Source organism: Sceloporus occidentalis, unplaced genomic scaffold, assembly GCF_023333645.1.
Source record: "Sceloporus occidentalis isolate IW3139 unplaced genomic scaffold, rSceOcc1.0.p SCAF_157, whole genome shotgun sequence".
Taxonomy (NCBI): Eukaryota; Metazoa; Chordata; class Lepidosauria; order Squamata; family Phrynosomatidae; genus Sceloporus; species Sceloporus occidentalis.
The window spans coordinates 1,424,074-1,446,855 of NW_028317137.1; the positions used below are offsets into that span (position 1 = coordinate 1,424,074).

The 22,782-nt window shown below is 44.4% G+C and overlaps 4 protein-coding genes across 4 annotated transcripts; 3 read left to right on the forward strand and 1 right to left on the reverse strand.

Moving 5' to 3' along the window:
* Positions 1 to 404: 404 nt before the first annotated feature.
* Positions 405 to 9,260, forward strand: LOC149280375 (olfactory receptor 6F1-like). Its single transcript, XM_089500627.1, has 3 exons — positions 405 to 1,365; positions 5,189 to 5,434; positions 9,082 to 9,260. Exons 1-3 carry the CDS (start codon positions 405 to 407, stop codon positions 9,258 to 9,260), a joined length of 1,386 nt encoding a protein of 461 aa, XP_089356753.1.
* Positions 9,261 to 9,583: 323 nt separating this feature from the next.
* LOC149280376 (olfactory receptor 1L4-like) lies at positions 9,584 to 10,552 on the forward strand. Its single transcript, XM_089500628.1, has one exon. It carries the CDS (start codon positions 9,584 to 9,586, stop codon positions 10,550 to 10,552), a length of 969 nt encoding a protein of 322 aa, XP_089356754.1.
* Positions 10,553 to 12,583: 2,031 nt separating this feature from the next.
* Positions 12,584 to 13,516, forward strand: LOC149280377 (olfactory receptor 1f45-like). Its single transcript, XM_089500629.1, has one exon. It carries the CDS (start codon positions 12,584 to 12,586, stop codon positions 13,514 to 13,516), a length of 933 nt encoding a protein of 310 aa, XP_089356755.1.
* Positions 13,517 to 15,718: 2,202 nt separating this feature from the next.
* LOC149280378 (zinc finger and BTB domain-containing protein 9-like) lies at positions 15,719 to 16,936 on the reverse strand. Its single transcript, XM_089500710.1, has one exon. The coding sequence runs from the start codon at positions 16,934 to 16,936 to the stop codon at positions 15,719 to 15,721; it is 1,218 nt and encodes a 405-aa protein (XP_089356836.1).
* Positions 16,937 to 22,782: the final 5,846 nt, after the last annotated feature.

The window sequence follows — 22,782 nt, forward strand, 5'->3', positions numbered from 1 at the left end:
CAAACGAAAATGTCTTCCCCCAGTCTGCTGAAAAACTGTTTCGAACTAAAAAAATTATAGATTTTGCATTTACATTTTTAATGTTACAAATACTAATTTCTTTCGGTGTGACCCGTGTTTTAGTTATACTTTCCCTGTAAATGGGTAGCTAAGGGTGAATACAGATTTAAACATGAGGTGATGCTGAACGGGTCGTGTTCTGGTGCAACTGGTCATAGTAGAGCCACAAACTAAAGGAGCCAAATAATCTGCCGTCAAATTTTGTAGTTTTGTAGAATTATGAAAGAAATTTCTATTAATGAGGTCGAAGAAGGTTTATACAGAGGGCATGAGCTGTACCTGCTGATTATTAATCATATTTGTATTGATGTGACCTCTCCACCTTCTCGTGTGTTACAGGGAGTATGCAAAAGTTGCATAATGGAAACCATAGCATTGTCTCCTCGTTTATCATCGTTGGCTTTGAGACCTTACGAGAGATGGAGCTGCTCCTCTTCTCTCTTTTCTCTGGCATGTACGTACTCACCATAGGGGCTCACTTAATAGTAATCATGCTGGTGGCTGTAGATCACCGCCTTCACAAGCCAATGTACTTCCTTCTGGCCAGCTTCTCCCTGCTGGAAGTCCTGTACACTACGGTCACTGTCCCCAAAATGTTGGATGCTCTTCTCACCAGGCACAAGGAGATTTCATATCCCTCATGCCTTACACAGTTTTACCTCCTCTTTGGCTTTGGGGCTTCGGAAAATTGCCTGTTAGCCGTCATGGCTTATGATCGCTACGTAGCCATTTGCCGCCCTCTGCATTACGCCACTTTGATGCCCAGCAAAACTAGCATCCGTCTTGCTGTAGGTGCCTTGGTGGGTGGACTGTTGGCCGCTTTTCCTCCTGCTGTCTGGATCTCCACCTTAAATTTCTGCTTCCCTAACCTAATAGACCACTTCTTCTGTGATTATGCCCCTCTACTAAAGCTCTGCTGTGACGATACGTCAGCTGGGGAGTTTGCTTTCATCGTCATGTCCTGGAGTGTTATTTTAGGCTGTTTCGTGCTTATCATGGTGTCGTACAGTCTTATTATTCTTGCAGTCCTTAGGATACCCTCTAGTGATGGACAGAAGAGGGCATTTAGCACGTGTGGCTCTCACCTGGCCGTGGTGTCCATCTTTTACGGCACTGTCATCTTCATGTACATACGTCCAACCTCCCACATTAGGTTTCCAATGGACAAAGTGATCTCTATCTTCTACTGTGTGGTGACCCCACTTATGAACCCAATTATATACTGTCTAAGGAACCAGGAGGTTAAGGGGGCTGCAAACAAAGCATGGCATCTGATCATGCACAACAAACATGACATCATGGAAGGTAAGAGGAAGATGCCCGAGAGAAGAAAGAAATTAACACACACGACGCAAGATAGTTCTCTATTTTCAGGGCTGGTTTTCTAAAATAAACAAAACATAACAATGCAATTTTGTATTTGTTTTATAATTCATTTATTATTCCTTCCGGCTTTTAGACACCAAACCACAAGCCTGGGCCTCGATAATTTTAGTGAATTTTCCCTTCTTAGTATGCTATACACTTACTATAAAAGTACTTCAACATTGTGCCATTCTTCATAAATTCTGGTTGTCCAGTCCCTAGAATAATTTGACACCTAAAATTATTTTAGCAACAATAGACATACCTGGGAACTTTCTCAGTAATCTGATGAAGCAAGGTTTTTGAGGGTTGGGGGTAAGAATGTTTGTTTTGAAAGTTTTCTTTTTACGAATTAAGAAGCCCAAAACATAAAATTTTCCTGGGTTAGCATGTGTGTGTTACTATAAGGTGTTAATATTTGTAAGCATGTGATGCTTGAATGTGTGTGTCTGTTACAGGTGGTGTTTGAGTGTGTAAGTGTGTGGTGTTAGCATGAGTGTTGGTGTGTTAGTATGTCATCGTATGGTGTTGGACTGTCAGAGAGAAGCCTTGTTAGGGGCACCTGGGAAGGGGAGAGATGAGCAGGAGAAAGGATGTGTGAGTGTGAGTGTACAGTGGTAGAGCGGGTGTTAATGCGAGATTTCCTGTTAGTATGTTCCTGTTAGACGCCACTAACCCAAGGCTTGCTGATCTTCTCATAAGGTATGCTTATTGGAGGATCTTAAAGAGGAATGATGGGTGCAGCAATGGGGCAGACTTGGGGTGAGCTGATGGGCCATGGGGGCCCAGACATTAAGAATGTACTGGACCCCAAGATTTCTGATGGTGGCCCTGCTCCCAGGTACCTTTATAGCACCTCTAGCAGCAGATCCTGTCCTACAATGTGTGTCCACCTTCTGGATGCATATGTCTACTTGCTGTAAGAGCTTAAACGTGTAGCTTGTAGCCATGTCCCGAGTTCATTCCTGGGCAAAGGTGCTGCTGTAAGGTCCCTTGGTTGACAAATAGCACCCCTGAGGATAGCACAGGGGTGTAACTAGAAGCCACAGGGCCATGATGCGAAAAAACTGCCCTGTGGGCCCCCAACTTCACAAAGCAACTTCTCCCACAGTGCCACCTTTGCCCTAAAATCTGGTCTGTGTCATTATTGCCCCAAACAACATTCTCCAACAAACACTCTGGCACTCATATGTAAACACACTTACACAAATTACACATCCTAACACACACACACACACACACTTATTCATACTCACACGTACATATTCATTCTAACACACACACACACACACACACACCCTCTCACACCACTCACACTAACACACACTCCATCTTACATAACTTACACATCCATGCTCACACACACTTATTCATTCTCACACGTACATATTCATTCTAACACACACACACTCCCTCTCACATCACTCACACTAACACACACTCCATCTTACATAACTTACACATCCATGCTCACACACACTTATACATAGACATCCATGCTCACACAGACGTATACACAGATGTATACATGCACATTCATGCTTGCTCACACACATGCATACTTTCTGAAGTATTTTGAACCAGTATGAGAAGACAGGAACAAGTCGTCACAGGGGTTGCCCCGGGCCCCCTAGAGGCAAAGACCCCCTTCACAGCCACTGGGATGGCACCTTGCAGACCGGTACCCTGGGCAGCTGAATAAATTTGGCCTTTTGGATCAAGTGTTGGGTACTAAAGTCTGTCAAACCTGATATTAATTAAACTGTGCCCAGAATTCCACCATGATTGAGTTTATTGAGGTTAGTGAAGAAAAGATCATTACTGTTGGCTATTTTCAACAAAACAGATAATGCTCTTCAGAAATCAGAGGCACTAAGGGACCTCATTAATTATAATGAACACAATGCAGCTCTCAATGCATCATCTCATCATAAATATGCCGATGTACATAGTTATATATATATATATATACACATATATATACAGCGTATCTGTGGCTGTTGGACACACTTATTGTATTTACATGCTCAAATTCTATGTGTAAGGTAAGTGTCTGATTTGGTGGGGTTTACTGGAAGAATATACATTGTGAGAATTAATATCTACTATACAATTTTTGGATGTGATCTTCAAAAATACAGCGAAAATGGTGCAAATGGAAAGGTTGCTTTATGGTGTCCGTGTTATAGCTGGTTGTTTTTTACTTTTTACCAATTTGTATCCTACGTGCGTTTCAACACAATTATCACCCGACTTATGTTCCTTCCTAAATTCAATATGAACAAGCGCAAGACCTACTAATATTCTGGTGAATGCAGGAGTGGGAGCAGCCATTGGAAGGAGTATGGACTCCACTTGGCCAGGCAGACAGCCGGCAGGTCCAGTTACCTGTGTTAGTTATAGTTCACCCCTGTTTATCTAGGGATAAATAATCTCAACACTCCAGTCCCCATAATCCTCTGCCAGCCCCACTATGGCTGATATTCCATTTTTTTTTTTAATCTTTTTATTTTTTTTAAATCTTTTTTATTTTTCTGGATTGAAGATTACAATGATCAGAGATTGAACTGTTTTTAATTCTATAAAGTGGTTACCCCAGTGTAAGATTTTGAAGGGAAGCTCCCACCAAAAGTTTTTATAAATAAAATGCGTTCAGGCAGCAGCATATCAGCCGTTAGTATGAGTTCTCGCTCTGTTATCTGATCCCCGATCTACTAGACAAACACCCCAAATCCTTATCATACTGCCTGTGGGAAACAATAGAATGGCTCAGTCTTAATTACCTGCTCTATGGAGTCTATGGAAGAAGGACTTCATTAGCATTGCCATAAAGTATCAGCTCAGTGTGGTGAAAGTCACACAAAATATCACATGACTGATAAGAATGGCCGCCTCCAGGTCTGCAGATAAAGGGGGTTTATTGGGACAAAATGAGATAAAACCAGGTTTTTGCCAATGTGTATTGACATTACTGCATACACCAATTAAGCATTGCGACAGCACAATTATAAATTAATTGGGATTTAACAAAGTACAGGAGAGAAGTTTATTTCAAAGGAGGAGAAATCTTAGAATCTACGCCTTATATAAAATCTAATCTACGCCTTATTTACAAATATACATTATATACATTAGCAGATCACAGAATTTGGCCTTTGTAGTAATCATACTTTTCGTCAGTAAACGACTACACAAGGTTTGATTTGTGAACAATGGCAATCTTATTAATCTGTTCTTTCTCCAACCATTATAAGGCCACGGGCGCTCGTGAATATTATGTCCTCTCACTATTATTTTATATTTCCCTCATTCAGGATACACATGAACCTCACATCTCCTTTTGAATTTGTCCTCCTCGCTCTATCGGATTCCGAACCCCTACGCATTCCACTTTTCCTCCTATTTCTTCTCATTTATCTGGTCACATTCTTAGGCAACCTAATGATGTTGGGCGTGATCGTGGTGGACCCACGCCTCCATTGCCCAATGTATCGACTCTTGTGGTGTTTCTCCTTCATGGATTTCTCCTTCTCTTCCACCACAGTCCCAGGGATGCTGTTCCATGTTTTATCCAAAGATAGAAGAGTTTCTTTTGAGTCGTGCATTGCCCAGGTATTCTTTTTCCATGCCTTTGGGAACAGTGAGAACCTGTTGCTCTCTGCCATGGCTTATGACCGATATGCAGCTATTTGCCATCCTCTAAGATACTCCGCACTCATGAGTACCCGTACATGTCTGTCCTTATGTGGTGGGTGCTGTATAGGTGCCTCATTACATGCCTTCCTTCACGCTATGGTAACCTCTCTCCTGGATTTCCCACGCCCTGCATTTCTCCCTCACTTCTTCTGCGATATCCCACCTCTCTTGGACATCTCCTCATCCGATACGACGTTCAACCAGCTTCTTATCTTCACCGAGGGCTCAGTCGTGGCTCTTATCCCCTTGTTGCTTATTGTCCTCTCATACATTCGCATTACATTGTCCATTCTCAGCATCTCCTCTTCCACTGGTAGGCAAAAGGCTTTCTCTACATGCGCATCCCACCTCACTGTCTTTGCCCTTTTCTCTGCCTCCGCTGTGTCCATGTACTTCAGACCCTCATCTACAAACTCAAGAAAGAAGGGCCAACCCGTTACTCTCATGTACACTGCGGTGACCCCGATGTTCAACCCCTACATATACTGTCTACGGAATAGCGAGGTTAAAGCAGCTCTTACCCGAAGGTTACTCAGAAAGAAGGCAAATACCGTATTGGCTCGGATATAGGCCGCCCCCGTATATAGGCCGCACCCTAAAAGTTTGGTGCTTTTTTTAAAGATAACGTTTTTTTCTTTAAAAAAGCACAAAAAAAACATGCTGCCACTCTGTCTCTTCCCCCCCCGAGATATGCTGCCACTGTCCCCCCCCCCGAGATATGCTGCCACTCTGCCCCCCCCCGACTTACCAGAGGAGACTCCCGGGTGTCTGGCGGGGGACATCTACGCAATACGCGTACACAACTTCCAGTGCTGGCACTCAGCTGATGTGTCGGCACCGGAAGTTGTGTACGCGTATTGCGTAGATGTTCCCCGCCGGCCCCGCAAGACACCCAGGAGTCTCCTCTGGTAAGTCTTGGGGGCAGAGGTAAAACTCACCGTCCGCACGATGCGCTTAGACAACCTCCCGTGCCGGCACCCCCCCCCCCCCCGGGAAAGTGCTGGCAGGGGAGGCTGTCTGAGCGTATCGGGGAGTAGGATGCAGGTCCCCTGCACCGCTGCGGGGGATCTGTATCCTAACCCTGCCCGGCGCCTGAGACTGCATGTCCTGGGCGTCGGGTGCTAGACCCCGAATATAGGCCGCACCCCCACTTTAAAGACTTAAAGTGGGGGGGAAAAGTGCGGCTTATATTCGAGCCAATATGGTAGTTAAACAAAGAATGTGTTAACCCTTGAAGAACATCAACATTCCGTACCAAGACAAAGAAATATTCTTCTTATCCGGAGACCATTTAGGTCTCGTGAGGTTCCTTCAGCTTCAGACAATACAATAATGGTGCCATTAAATACCCATTAAATGTGTTTTGTTTATCCACCCTTTATTTTTAAAATTGTAAATCATCCTCATGTGAAAAATAACTAAATCACTAAAATGTAAAATAATCATGTTATTGTTTTATATACACAAATAACTATTGTATGTGTTTAAAAATAATAGAATAACTGCTTCAAGGTGATCTATAATAATTTATTAATGTGAATTAAGAATTAAAAGGGAAATACACCATACAACAGAAAATATGCAAAAAGTATTAATATAAATATGTAATTTAATGTTGTTATGGGTAAATATTTTTTGAAACTACAGAAATAAATACAGAATGATGATAAGTTGTCTAAAAGCCATGACATTTCGAAATCGCGGCGTAGATAAAATGGGTACAAAGTACTTTTGCACAATGTTAACAAATTAAATCCATCCGCCGCTTGGTTTTTAAGTGAGAGGGGTGATAATCCATCTTTGGCAAGTGATGTCCACACAGACACTTTGTCACTCCAGAGTCCTCACATTGCACACATGGGATTCGGGGACAGAATGTAACAACAGCCGCTAAATATTTGGTTTACGGAATGGAACGTCTAATGAAGACCTGCACCTCATCTCCAGAGGTTGATCCCCTGAGTGCTCTCCGGACCCCAGGACTTGTACACTAAGGCGAGGGGCTGAAGAAGAAGAGAAAATTGTAACTCAGGTCTAGTCAAAGGGTCGGGGCAAGAGGAATACAATCTGTCAAAGTTTAGCCGGGAATAACATGGGAAACACATGGGAATAACATGGGAATAACCTAACCAAGGAAGCAGCCTGAGTACAGAGAAGAAGCTCACTGAGTAGCACAGAAGACGAGAATAAATTAGATAATTTTTCATAATGAAAGAGCTAAATGTATCATATATTCACCGTGTGAATCAGCATTACTCAGAGGGGGATTGGGCAGCCTTTGGGCAAAGTGAAAACCGCTAATTGCCGCTCTACCAGGCCATAATAGCAATATTTTTTCTGATGAAGCTGCTGGGGGTCCAAATGCCATCACTCATAGCTGATGCCCTCTCCTTTTTGGTGTTATCTGCTCTCTTGCTCTTCACTTCCCTTGTTCCTTTCTTTTTTCTCTCACATCTATGCTTGTCCTGCCCTACTTTCTGCGGGTTGTTGAACAGGTTGCCCAGCCTGCATTATTGGCTTCATATGTTTTGGATTCATATTTTGCCCCAGAAAGAAATTTAACTGGGATATGAAACAGCTCCTTAGGCTGGCCATGTATATGAACCCAGCAGACAGCTGTTGAGAACTAGAAACGTATGAATTCTATAAGTTAAGGACTGTAGACCAGGGCAGCCGGGAAGTTTGTGGAATTCATTATCCGGGGTTATTATGTGACCCGACCTGTAGTCATACATTTTACTGTAAGTCAAACTTAAAGGTAAGGCTTGGCCACCTGGTTACTCATCTGTTCCCTGACTGGCACCTTGGTCCTGTTAATATACAATCATCCCTACTCCATCTGCGTCTGTCGATCTATTCCCAACGCACCCTAATGGTTTATAATTGGCTTGACTGGGAGATGTCTTCCTCTGGGGTCTCACGCGCTTTATAAACCTGGACTGAGAGGAGACGCAGGATTTATAACTCCAGGTCTGAAGCTGGAACTAAGGTCTATGTGTCTCTCACCTACTAGGTATGTAGCAGCCTGGCATCCACCACAAGGACCTCCGTGTCATTAGACTACGTGGTGGTGGCAGCGGGTTCTGTCATTTTATCTGAGATCGCTTCTGCAGCCCTCTCTGTCTTTCCAATATCTTTCTATTCCATCTCAGTCTCATTTACAGATTTTTAGGTTTGAAGCATGCAGTTGGCTTCTCATCAGACTGCAGAGCAATGGGGTGGGTGGCATTAGTCGGATTTTGGTACTTGGTGATCATAATCAATATATATTCCCTTTGACCACAGAGCTTACAGTCTAATTTGTTCCTTCGGAATAACCCCCTAAAGAGGTTTCAGGAAGTTATTCCATGGCACTGGGCTGAACTCTTACCGGCTGTCAAATTCTATGTTTCTGATCTGTAAATGAAGTTAAACTAGAATTCAGATTTTGTAGAAGAAATGACTTTCCTTGCAGACTTGTGTCTGATGCTAAAATTGTCCGTATTCAGTTTCTGCCATATTTAGGAAGATAGGGCTGCCACATTATCCCAAATTCTTACCCCTGTATACAACATATCAATTGGTTCACTTAAGATTAATACAATAAGACTTTCTAACCAACGTATCTAACTGAATAAGGCAGTTAGAAGAATAATGGATTTCATTTACACAATTTCATTAATAAACCAATTTCTTGCCGTTTCTATACACATTATCGGGGCTTTTAGGGCTGTGGAACCCTGCGATACCTTCATACCCAGCAAAGATTCTGAGCTCCTGGAAAAGAGGGGCATTTGGAAAGCATGTCATTGTCTCACCTTGCCTTATTTATATTGTCATACTAGGCATTTGTGACCTATTCCTGGGGATGAGAGGACGCCGGTGGATGAAACGGAGACTGGTATTATTTTTCTAGTTTTTTTATTGATTCGTTCCGCTTTTCTTGCGACTCCTCTCTCATACTTGTCTTCATTTCTGCAGATTTTCCCATTTTCCCCATCCGCAGTTCCCCCTCTCTGGTATCTGTGTTGGATGTCGTGGTCCAGAATGTGATCATCTCCAGCATCTCACTGCTTCACGCTGGACATGGAAGGAATGTGACAATTGTCATCTCTTTACTTCATCTGTTTTGGGTCGTTCGGAAAGCGCAGCTCATGTAACCATCCTCTCTGTAACCTTTATTTTATCTCACGGTTAATATGACGGACTCTGTGATTTGGTTTGTTGGTTGGGTAACTTTCACTTACATTTTGTTTTCAGAGTTATTTTCTGGCAAAACGTCATCTATAAAAGCCTTTTTTGTTTTACTGTTTTGTGTCATGTAAAGGATGCGTATCATTCCATCAGACCTCTTTTAATGATGATATTCCAGAAGCAGACGACGGATTTTTATAACCCTTATTGTTCCATCAGACATGTCACCCCTTATCATGAGACCCTTTCTGACCCCATTGTTCCAGCCCAGTAAGTTGCTGCCGTAGATATGGAATTTATGAACCAGACGGCAGGAAGCTTCACGCTTTTGGGTCTCTCTGAGAAGCCTTACCTTCGCCTTCCTCTCTTCTCTGTCTTCCTGGTTGCCTATATCCTCTGCGTAGTGGGGAACTCTTTAATCTCCATACTCATCCTAACTCAACCCCAACTTCACTCTCCCATGTACATCCTGCTTGGCAACCTCTCTCTAGTTGACATTTGTCTGACGTCGCTGACCATTCCCAGAGCTCTCTGTGGATTTCTTTCCGGAAACCCCTCCATCTCCTACAGTGGCTGCTTCCTGCAGCTTTTTCTATTCCACATGGTAGGGAACATGGACAGCTTTCTTCTCGCTGTTATGGCCCTGGATCGATATGCTGCTGTCTGCCAACCGCTCCGTTACTCGTCCATCATGAGCAGAAGGACGCGTTTCTGCTTGGTGTCTACTTCATGGTTTATCGCCAGCCTCCATTCTACATTGTTCACTGCCATGACCTCAACCCTTTCTTATTGCGATTGGGTTGTCCATCATTTCTTCTGCGATGTCCCAGACTTGTTGATGCTCTCCTGCACAGATACCTATGCTCAACAGATGGTTGTCTTCATCGAAGGCTCCCTTATTGTCATGGGGCCCATGCTCTTTATCCTGGGCTCTTATATCTTGATCATCAGGGCGGTCTTGAAGCTGCGTACATCTGAGGGCCGGAGAAAAGCTTTCTCCACTTGCTCCTCACACCTCATGGTGGTCATCCTCTTCTATAGCTCTGTTATATTCATGTACTTTCGCCCGAGCATTCTCTATTCCCCAACATCCGATCATATCGTCAGCGTGGTTTATAGTGTCATTACCCCCATGCTCAACCCATTTATATATAGTCTAAGAAACAAGGAGGTCAAAACTGCTGTGAAGAAGGTGATAGGCCGTAGTAGGAAAAAAGCAGAGAAGTGGATGCAAAATGGAGAAAAGGAGGACTGTTGATGATGTATTTTGCCACTTTAGCCTACCATTTACCCAGTGCCCAAATTTGTCCAAAGGCATCCAGGGCATTAGGATTCCCTTTGTACAGCGCCGTGGAATAGGTTGGTGCTATATAAATTAATAAATGTTAACTCCAGTGCCGCCAGCTTGAATGTCCGTGTCAAGAGGACACAGGAGAGAAATTGTACCTTCTATGTATTTCTCACAATGCCCAACATAACCATCTGCCCCTTCATACTGTCCGTGCCTACTACAGAGACAACGTGCCTTCCTAACACCAGAATTGCCGGGGGCATTATTTTGGGGCATGCTACTATTTATTATTATTGTTACTATTATTTAACAAGACATTTTCACCTAGCAAAAAGAAAGTTAAAGCATCTTTTAACACCATATTTGGGCTGCTTGCTTTACATTTATACGGCAGGTACGACGAGTTACTCGGAACATAAAATGACTTGGAAAGCAGCCCCAATTTATAATAATTTGAAGGGGGAAAAATATATGAAGACTATGGGAGCATCGAGTTTATTATCCAAATAAATGAAATAAAATGATAAAATAAAAAGCGCCATCTGTTGTCTGGGTGCACGTTATATCTATTATTATTATATTCAGTGTCTTTATATTTGCTTTGCTTAGGAGCTATGCAAGTAAGTGTTGTGTGTGAAGGACACGTGCAAACGGAGGACCAGCAGAAGAAGAACTGGTCATTTCGGTCCAGTGGGCTGAAATTTAAGTTAAATAAACACATTTTCTTTAGATACTTGGACCGCTGTAGCTGCAGATATATGTGACTTGTTGGGTTTCAAAGATGAAAATCTGCATCGAAAATCGCCCCACCGATCCAGAAACGTCACATTCTAACCCGAATCATCCTTAAATGAGACTCTCACATGAGCCCAGGGCAGAGCCGCTGGAGGTATAATCTCATGATGCTCGCCATCTCTTCCTCCTAATTATCTTGTCTTATCTGTTGGGATCGAGCTCTCCGAGGGCAAGTAAGACATTTAAATCTGGAATCTCATCGCCCATCACACCTGACTCTGTTTATTTATTCTTCCGACGTATTCTTTTTTTTGATAGTCGTCTCCTAAACTCTCTGTAAAACTCTTGTTTCTTCCTCCAAGACACTTCTAGGCTATTCTGAATATTTTTCCTCGCATGGCTCCGACTCATTCGGGAGTCACTCCAGTTCTGCTCGCTCCGCTCTCACAGCCTTTACTGTGTTTTTCTACTTTGTGTTTATTTTTTTCGTGTTTTCATCCTTTTTATTAATTTCTCTTAGTACATATGCTTTTACCCTATGTCTTGGATCAACACTCTCTGCAAACAATTTTTTTATCTAAAAAAATAAGACATGCCTTTATAATTGCTGTTTTTAGTGAATATTTTTTTTGGAAATTGCAATAAAAAGGTGAGATTATTATTTAAAATGTTTGATATATTTTTGTATCCTAACAATAAAAAAATAAAAAAAAAATATTAAGTAGATTATAAAATAAAAAATCTTAAGATTTTTAATTTATTAAAATTTTTAAATAATTACAAATGACATTAGAGGAAATTAACACCATTTTTTTTACATCTTAGAAGAGGAAAGCAGAGGCTGTCTATGTAGGGTAGGGGGTGGCTTTGATCTAATTAAGTTATAATTAAAGTCTCTGAATGTATAGAGCGTACGTATTCCTGTGATCTCTATTACTAATAAATTCACTGATGCTTTCAGCCAGTGCGTTCATTCCATGTGGCTTACAAAATGTATTTAAAAAAATTAAATAGCTGGCAATAAGATCTATATATATATATATATATATATATATTTTACACATTAAAGAAGAAAATAATAACTACTGGAGATGTTTGGTAAAGGTAACCAAGAAGAGACCGTCAGGTTAGAGACGCCATCTCCCATTGGCTACACACAGGTCTGGCTAACTCGAAAACGTCTGTCTGCTACCAGTTCTTTGTTCTGTTCCCTCTGTCTTCCCCTCATTCACGATACTCGTTCTTTCTCCGGTTCTTTCAGCGATGTTCTTCTCAAACTCTTCCCTTCGCTACACGTTGCTGGGATTTTCCGATTTCCCTTTCATGCAGCTGTACCTGTTTCTGATTTTCCTGATCATGTACCTGCTGACCGTCCTGGGGAACCTTGTTATTCTGTCCTGTGTTGTGTTCGACCAACGTCTCCATTCCCCCATGTACTACTTCCTTGGTAACCTCTCGCTAGTGGACATCTGCTTCACCTCGTCCACCATCCCCACCCTGTTATCATCATTCGTGACGGACGCACGGTCCCTCAGTTTCCCAGCATGCATCACGCAAATGTTTAGGTTCATCACCTTTGAAAACCTGGAGAATAACCTCTTAGCTGTCATGGCCTACGATCGTTACGTGGCAATCTGTAGCCCCCTGCAATATACCAAGAGGATGAGGTCTAGCTTGTGCGTTGCGCTGGTGTTCACGTCATGGGTTGGAGCTTTCGCACACTCCCTTCTTCACACAATCAAGGTCGCCGCTCTGGAGTTCAATGGCGTGAAGCAGATCAGCCATTTCTTCTGTGAAATCTCTCAGCTCCTGTCTATCTCCAGTTCAGACACCAGTATTAACTTCTTGCTCATCCAGACGGAAGGGGCGGTATCGGTTGGCATCCCGTTTATTTGTATCACGATGTCCTATACAAAGATAGTGGTGGCCCTTGTCCGGTTGCGTTCAAAAGGTGCTCAATTAAAAGCCCTGTCGACGTGCTCGTCTCATCTGACCACCGTGTGTCTCTTCTACGGGACAATTGTGTCTGTTTACTTCCGTCCCTATGCCAGCTCCTCGGGGGTGGGGGAGAGGGCAGCAACAATAGGATACACGCTGCTCACTCCAATGTTAAACCCATTCATATACGGGCTGAGAAATAAAGCAGTCAAAAGCGCAGCTGGGAAGGCATGGCAGAGGAAGCTTTTGGCAAACTAAATGATGTATAAAGTGAGTGTGATTACTCGGGAACTCTTGGAGTTTTGTCAGGAGAGTCCGGGGAAGAGCTGCTTCTCGGGGCCACGGCTGTAAATCTCTGGGTTACCGGAGCGGCATTTGGCAAACCCACTTCCCTGTTATTCTCCACCCACTCCTATACAATTTAATGGGCTTGGGGATAGCCTCGCCCACATATGTAACTAGCCCCACCCACATACGAGGCTCCACGTAGCCTGAAAATTCCCCGGTATGCCGACGACAAGGGAAAGGCCAGTGGTTCCATCCCGGTCCTCAAGGCACAGCCAGTCCCGGCTTTTGTCCTACCTTTTGTAATAGCGCGAGGGCGTTAGTAAATCCTGCTGCGTTGGCAGGACTGGGTCGGTGCAGGCAAAGTGTCCGTACCTGGACCCCAGGGCCTATGACAAGGCTTGTGGAAGTCATTGCTGCTTATGGGGCATTTAGTTAAATGTCCTTCTAAAAGAATGGCAATAACAATGTCTTGGGCTTCAACCAATGACCCATGCTTTGTAGGTTGGGCACTCAGCTATTTTTTTATATTTTTTTTGCATATTTGAAATATTATCCCTATTAAAGAAATTAGCATGAATGCACGGAGGACAATGAACAGCCACCAGGTGCACTCTGTTACATTTTAACGTGTGAGGCACATGCGCGGATGCGGGGAGCGCAGAGAAACTCATCCTCACCGAGTTTGGCTAACGCTTAATCCTCACCCCCTCAGCTCTCTCCATGTTCAACTACAAAATGGGTACAACTTTCTGAACATAAGGAAAAAACACAATGAATGGCAACAAGCAATATTTATTTCGTGCACCGATGAAGTCTGCATAGAGCCAGACCACAATACAAAACTTGATTAACTCATTGCTATTAAGTGAACCATTTTGTGTACTATCAAAACGAACAAATCTTCCACTACCCCCCCCACCCCCGCTGCAATTTGCAGGGTTAGAAACCAGGTGGAAGAATTTAGAAGCCTCTTTCTTTTTTTTTTTTAGAAGTAGGGAGGGGGGACACTCGTGGTGACGGAAATAAGAGCGGAGAGCTGGGTGCCAGCGGAAGGATTTCTGCATACTTCCCAACCGCAAACGGGCAGCGCTACTGAGCATGTGCATAATTCTGCGCGTGCGCACATTCTCCAGTGTCCCAGACACCAAAGAATGAAACCGGGAGATTGTGGGCTCTCAGGAATGTCCCACACCGAGCAGGACAGTTGGGAGGCATGATTTTAAGAGCTGTGGCCGCCTAGCCTTTGAGTTTTTGTCAAACATCATGGAAATTTCTCTATTTGCATAAAGGTGATCCGAGACATGGAGTCTGCTCCGAATAGTCCACGGCCCCTTCAAAGTGCTCAGTATCTGAGATTTGTTAATAATAACAAATTTTTAAAAATTCAATGTTTACTTTTCTAAGACAATTTTTCTTAAAATACTGTAAAACTAATGTTTAGTAAAAACCATCCCGGGAAACGTGTCCACCTGCCAGACGGCCCCGCTGTGCACACAGCGCTAGATAGCGGCTCCCACCCCTACAACACAGACAAAAAAAAAAAAAAAGACAGCATTATTGCAGATACTCAGCGCTACTGTAACTCGTTTTGTAAGACAAACCGCTCTATACTTGTTTCCGCTCGCACACAAAACATACGTGATGCATACGTGTAAAAGTTTAGTTACAGAGACCGTTAGATGCCTCAACCCTTTCGTGCTTCGGGAAGCTTGCAAGAAAATATTTACAAAAAAAAAGTACCAACAACCCCTTACTGAAAGTTCTTTCAGATGTTTTTTTTTTTTAACGCATTCATCCCCGCAGGGTTTTAGGAAAAGCTGCAGTCCCACTGATAAACCCGGCAGTCACCATGGAAGCCAATTGTAACTGGGATACAGTGTCTTTGATTTGGACCAACATACCACACCAAGAGATTTGAAGGACTCCGTATTCCTCTCTGCAGAAGCCCCCCTGGCATCCAGTTTTGCCCCCCGTCTCTGAGCACAATTCCCATGGACAGGTGATTAAGTCTTTACTTTTAGAATCCTTGTTAGAGAGGTTATGGTTATTGACAAGTTTTGTTGATGTCCAGGAGAAAAGCTATGGTATGGTCCAAACTAGAGTCTATCACAAGGACCTTTGTGGGCAATCCTGGGTTAGGGGTCCTAGTTCCACAATTTAGGAAAACGATATCTATTTGTAGGTCCAACAGGCCCCAGCCCACCTCTGCCCCTTGCAAGCGTCCTTATGTTTCTGGAAGCAGCTCTCCACCCTGAACTTACGGCCACAGTCTTCACAGGAGTACAGGTTGGCTCCGTGGGTCTTCATGTGCTCCGTTAGGTGGTGTTTGAGTTTGAACTTTTTGTTGCAGACGGAGCAGCCGAAAGGACGCAGACTGAAGGTAAGCATGATGTGCCGATCCCGCTTCGGCTTCACGGCAAACCGCTTGCCGCACAAACAGCCGAATTTCTTTCCATCCGGAGCCGCCACAAGCTTCACGGGCGCATGGATGGTCTGGGCTTGGAGGGCATGGGCAATGATCTCGTTGCCATGGAGGTCCAGAGGCTTGGAGAGAGTGAACGACTGCGGTTCGGTGACGCCGTGCAGTTTCCGCGGCAGGCAAAGAGAAACGTCGGAGGACGAGGGTGTGGGGGGAAAGACGAAGCTCAGGTCGGACGAGTACTCGGACTGCATTTCTGCCACCTCAAAAGCCTTCAAAAAGCGGCTGTCCTCGTCAACCTGCTCCTGCTTGATGTAGAACATTTTAGGGCTACCTGCAGAAGAAGAGGAAGGGAGGGAATAGGAGCAGCCAACAGGGATAACTTCTTCCAAGGCATTTTCTCCGCTTTGATTGTCTTCCTCTTCCTCCTCCTCTTCCTCCTCCTCCGAGACCCTTACTTTTATCACCTCTTCATCGTCGGAGCAGCCCAGTGATAGCGGCGCGGGGGGCAAATCATCCCTAGGAGGCTGGAAGCTGCTGCTGGGCGACTGGCTCTCGCTGGCGCGGCTCGACCACGACTGGGGCGGGTGAAGTTCTCTTTCCTTCAGGAGATCGGAACATCGATCCACCACTTGCCACATCTGGAGGCCGCTGGCTACCAACAGATGAGAAGGCAGAGACTCCATGTCCAGACATAGCCTCCCGGAGTAGATGAGCTGTAAGAGGTTCTCAAAGGCATCCGGCTGAATGACGCTGGGGAGGACCAAGCAGCTGGTGTCGTTCAGGAGAAGCTTGTCGTGAAAGTACGGCGACGACGCGGCCAGGACGGTTTTGTGAGCGCGGAAAAAGCGTCCTTGAACCTGGACGGAAAGATCACAGAATTTCCCCTCCAGGCGCTGTTTGTTGAGGGTATCGAGCAGCACGGAACTGTAATGCGGAAAGTCTAAGCGCACTCTCTCGCTGCCAGGCATGGTAACGTCTAAAGACAGAGAAATGAGACAGATAAACACGGGAGGAACAAAACTTTCACAAAGCCGACAGTCTGCGGTACGGCGGCTCACATTCCCGATATCAAACTCGCCCGTTCTAGCCCCAAATCTGAAAAAGTGGCGTTATCACCATAGCAACCGACAGAGCATCTCTGCTGCTTGGACCATTCCAGCTTTGCCTCGATGACACGGCCACGTTTCCAAAGCTCGCATGCAACCCCCCCCCCAGTGACTTATTTCAGACCGTTACGCAGGAGCTTGCGATCAGACGGGATGTGTGACCGGAAACGCGCCCCCGGCAGCGTGCAGACACCGCGGGGCTGACACGTCCGTTCAGTTTAGTTTTAAATATTTAAATACTGTCAGCAAATATTATTTTATGCTTCGGGGGCTTAACCCGCAGCTCTTTGCGAATATCCATATGGCAGCTGAACGCAGGGACGCAGCCTGTAATACGCCCATATTAATGCATTTTTTTAATGGCCAGGTGGTAATTATTGGTATTTTGGGTTTTATACAGTCTTGTATAAGACTGGCCAGGTGGCAACTTTACTGAAAGGGTTAACACAAAACCATTAAGTGACAGAGCTATAGATGTGTGTGTATATATATATATATATATATATATATATATATATATATATATGCACAGAGGTACACGCCCACAGCCCCATACCCTGGCCCCACCCCCGGTAGGTGTATATATAGTGTGAGTACCGCGTATACTCGCCCTCAGTCTACCCCCCCGAGCCGTCATTATTCTCTCTGTTACCTGATCCCCAGCAGCGCCGAATAAATCAGCCCGAGACTGCAGCCGCCACGGGGGCAAACATGGCCAAACCCTGGGAAACGACAGCGGGACGAACAGGAAGTAACCGTGGGAAACGCGACACGGGACAAACATGACCAACCCACGGAAACGCGTCACAGGGAAGCGCTGCGGCTAACGGCGGGGGGGAAACAAGGACGGAGATACAGTAACCGGGCGAGCAACCGAGGAAAAGAAAACAAGATAACGATATTTAACTGGCCGAAAGCGGCTCACTCAGCGGACCGGAGGAGACTGACCCGTAGGAAGCCATCTAATAGACGCGAGGATGAGAGACAGCAGACGAGCCGCCACAAGGACAAACAGCGACTAACCATGGGAGAGCGGCAGGTGGACGAACACATTAACGGGGCTGGATATAACAATAACCCAGGGGCGTACCTAGAGTATTTGGCACCCGGGGCGGATCCTGTAAGTGGCAACCCCCCCAAATGTAAAGACATCTACAAAATTATGTTGGCAAGAATATTTATTGCACCAATTTGTAAACTGTATGTCAACTGTAAACAACAAGAAATCTGAAAAAATAAATTAATAACTTATAAGTAAAATAAATACGTTTAAATAACATTTACTGAACATATAATAGTGCTTTCTTTAATAACCCTCCAAAAAAACCAGCGTCCACATTTCCCACATAGAACCTGACCAGCACCTAAAATCATTTATTCTTTCACACAAATTATTTACACATTCATTGATGCATTCTCACAAATTCATTAATTCTCTCACTCATTCACACAATTCATCCACACATTAATCCATTCATTTTCGCTCTCTCATTCTCTTTATTTCAATATTCTTGCTACCCCTTTTTTTCTGCCCTATCTACCCATTCTCACCCCCTTCTGCCCTATCTACCCCTTCTCACTCCCTTCTCCCTATCTACCCCCTATCCCCCCATCTCACTCTCTTCTCCCTATCTACCCCCTCCCCCCTTTGAAGTTCACTTACCTTTAAGGAGTCCTGTGGTGGGAGTGCAAGGCCTCTGTCTCCCTGCTCTGCCACTGTATGGAACAGTATAGAGTGATAGGCGTTATGATGTACTTTAGAGCATAATTATATAATGAAAAAGACATTGGAAATGGTACAGCATAACACCCATCACTCTCCCACACTTACCAATCCACACATACCATTCCACAGATTCCACACATACCAATCCACATTTACCAATCCACAGATTCCACACATACCAATCCACACTTACCATTCCACAGATTCCACACATACCAATCCACATTTACCAATCCACACATACCAATCCACAGATTCCACACATACCAATCCACACTTACCAATCCACAGATTCCACACATTCCAATCCACTCTCACTGAATGATTTCCTACCTTTCCTCTTTTCTTCTTACAGCAGTCAGCTCCTTTTCTTCCTCTTCGCTCCTCTTCTTCTGTGTTCTTCCGGTTCAGAGTGCACGGACGGCGCTGGGCGCGGCTTCAGTGTTGTGCGCCGGGATCTGACAACAAACCCCGGCGCACAGCAGCAGTTGCCGCGAGGGAGCGGCATCGGAGGTCTTTAACAGACCTCCGGCTCCTTTGAGTGATTTTAAGCCGGTTCAACATGCTTAAAATCACTCAAGGGAGCCGGAGGTCTGTTAAAGACCTCTAATACCGCTCCCTTGCGAGCCTTCTCCTCCAGCGGCGGACATTACTGTCCATCTCTGGAGGGGTGCCGGCAAGTTGGCACCCCTCTGATGAGCGGCACCCGGTGTGTACCGCCGCCCCCCGCTAGGTACGCTACTGCAATAACCCCAGCTCTGTATATATTAATATAATCCCCCAGTGCTGTATATATTAATATAATCCCCCCGCGCTGAATATAATAACCCGAAGTGCTTTATATAATAATAATAACCCCCAGCGCTGTATACAGTAATATAACCACCCAGCGCTGTATACAGTGATATAACCCCCAGCAGATTATACAAAGGTCTGCTCCTGGGAAGACATTCCTGGTGGAATAAGTCAAATGAAGAATGGTTGAGGGGAGGGGGGGGGCAGCAGTTTAATGTTGAAAAATGCAAAGTAATGCACTTGGGACCTAAAAACCCAAAGGCAAGATATAGCCGGTGACAGCCGAAGAGAGAGACCTGAGGTAATTATCTCCGAGGACGTGAAGGTTGGAGGTGTCAGACGTGGGGCTACTACCGGGTGACCCTACCGTGACGGGCGTGAAAACTATCCCTTAGACTCAGTCTTTACTCTCCCCGCAGGGCCCGGAGCCCCTACATCGTAACCCAGACACGACCCCAAATGTTACTCGCTGTCACCACCAACTTCTATTAAAGGTTTTACAAATACCTGAGGAGGCTTCGGTAACCCCCCGAATTACTCGAATTCTAGAGAAAAAATGTATAATGCAGATTAGAAACATTGTAACGAGATAAACCCGCCTATCCCCAAAATCTATGAATGTAAAATCAGAGCACAAAGACAGAAATTATTAATCTATATTTAATGTGAGCAAAAAGGGTCACAGAGACAAAAAATAACGGTAAAAGAGACACAAAAAGTATAAAAATAAACACAAACAAAATTCTGTGGGACTCACCAGATGTAAAAGTCCTTTGTGAAAAGTCATGGAGGAAATTCAAAGCGCGTCCCTCGGATCCCCGTTTTTATAGGAATTGCCCATTTGGTGGTACATGGGGGGGCGGGGTGTAGCCCGGGGGCGCTTTATGGCACCCTGAATGAGCAAACCTGGGAACTCTTGGGGTTTGACCCGGAGAACTCAACACCCAGATCCTCGGGGGCGCGGTGTCTCTTTTAAATGGGGGTGTTTCCTGTGATGCCAGCGGGAACGCCTCCGACATCAACGGGCCAGCCCACTGACAGCGGTACGGCCCTCTGACGTCAGGGCAGTCCTGGCCGCGTCCAGCCAGGGTAGGCTCCGGGTACAGATCGCTTGTAAGTAAGGCGTTCAGGCCACTGACCTTACCTCATTGCAAATAATCACACCGGTAGGAAAGAACAGCGGCCCCATGGGGTACACATAAGGTTGGCTTTACTGTATCTGTTATAATAAACTGTAAAATGAAGTATTTGGGAAAAGTGACAGATCTACTATCAGACGGAAACATATACATGAATATATAAAATGCACACATGCAATGCCTCAGATTTACCTGCAGGGGTCAGCACTGCTCTTATGTACATTGAGAAGCTATAGGATCAAACAGCTGTAGATGGAAGGATCTTGCTCTTGCAATCCCGTGCATATATTATTACTATTATTTATTGTTTATATAGCGCCATCAAATTCCGTAGCGCTGTACAATGGGTAGACAGGACGTAGCGAGCAGTATGTAACATAACAGTTTGACTTACAGAGACAACAGCTGAGGAGGGCCCGGCTCAAAGGAGCTTACAATCTAGTCTGTCTATCTATCTATCCTGCATCTTCCTCACTAATTAGGAGTTTACCAAGGAGGGCAATAAGGAGTCAGAAAAGAATAGGTTCATCAAAATGTTTGGGGACATACAATCCCATAGCCTGCAGCTGGATGTGTGTATGCAGGGGTGCAATACTCAACAGCTCCTCATTGCTATGTATGTTATTTCCGTCGATTACTATACTTTATCAGAATCGCCCGTGCTGTTTAGTTCTTTGTGTTACATTGAACATTTTTTGCTTAGAATAAAACTTGTGTATGCGTAATATTCAAATTCTTTTTAAGACTTCATGAAAAGGTTTTCTATGGCTGAGCAGCTGCACCCAAGCGGAAGGTCACTGTGCACAATGCCAGGCGTCAGCTGGAGTGGTGTAAAGCCCACCGCCACTGGGCTCTGAAGCAGTAGAAACATGTTCTCTGGAGTGATGAATCACGCTTCACTTTCACAAAGTGTGATGGACGAATCTGGGGTCAGTGGAAGCCAGGAGAACGCTACCTACCAGAAGAAAGCCACCTGCCAGGATGCACGGTGCCTACTGTAATGTTTGGTGGAGGAAGGGTTATGGTCTGGGGCTGTTTTTCGGGGTTTGAGCCCCTTAGTTCCAGTGAAGGGTAATATTAATGCTAAAGCATACCAAGACATTTTAGACAACTGTGTCAACTCCATAATAAGGCACATAGCTTTGGAATGGGAAGTCCAACAAGCTCATATAGGTGTGATGGTCAGGGGCTGTTTTTCAGGGTTTGGGCCCCTTAGTCCCAGTGAAGGATAATTTTAACGCTACAGCATTCAAAGACATTTTTACAACTGTGTCAACTCCGTAATAACGTACATGGTTTTGGAATGGGATGTCGAACAAGCTCGTATAGGTGTGATGGTCAGGTGTCCACATACCTTTGGTCGTTTTGTGTATATTAAAAAAAAAAAAAGGACCTCCTGCTCCTCCGCAGAATCCCTCTATGTATTTACAAGGGTGACATCCAAGAAATTTAAAGGGACCTCTCAGCTATTATATGCAATGTAATATAAAAGTGCATATGATGGCTGGAGTGTCTAACTGCTCCATGATAAATGAATGAGCGTATCGCTTCGTCAGGTATATGGGTGTCATAGAGGTAACAAGCCAGTTCTTTCGCTTTATCTCCCTTATTAACGGTGGCTGCAAAATAACCCCCCCCCCAAAAAAAAAATCCTGTAGATTTCCCACAGGCGTTAAGAAATAATTTTATCATAACAGGACATGAAACGAAAACTGTTACGTTGACAGCTAATAGCTTTTCCATTGATTTAAAAGGAATTCTAATTATGATCTGATTTGTTTATAATTCATACATATGAAAGCCAGCGGCAGAGAGATAATTTCATGCTATAATGAGTTAAAACAGAGAAAAAATAAAGCTCAAAACGCTCCCTTTTACCAGTAACAAGCGATGGGGCTGGAGAAAATAACGGCATGATGACGCTCTTTTGGTGGGCATGCGCATCGCTTACGAAATTTTGAAAGAAAATGTTTTTCTTTGATCTCCGGATTATTTCAGGGTATACAGTGTGGCTCCAAATATTGTAGTAATCGACAAGATCATATTCA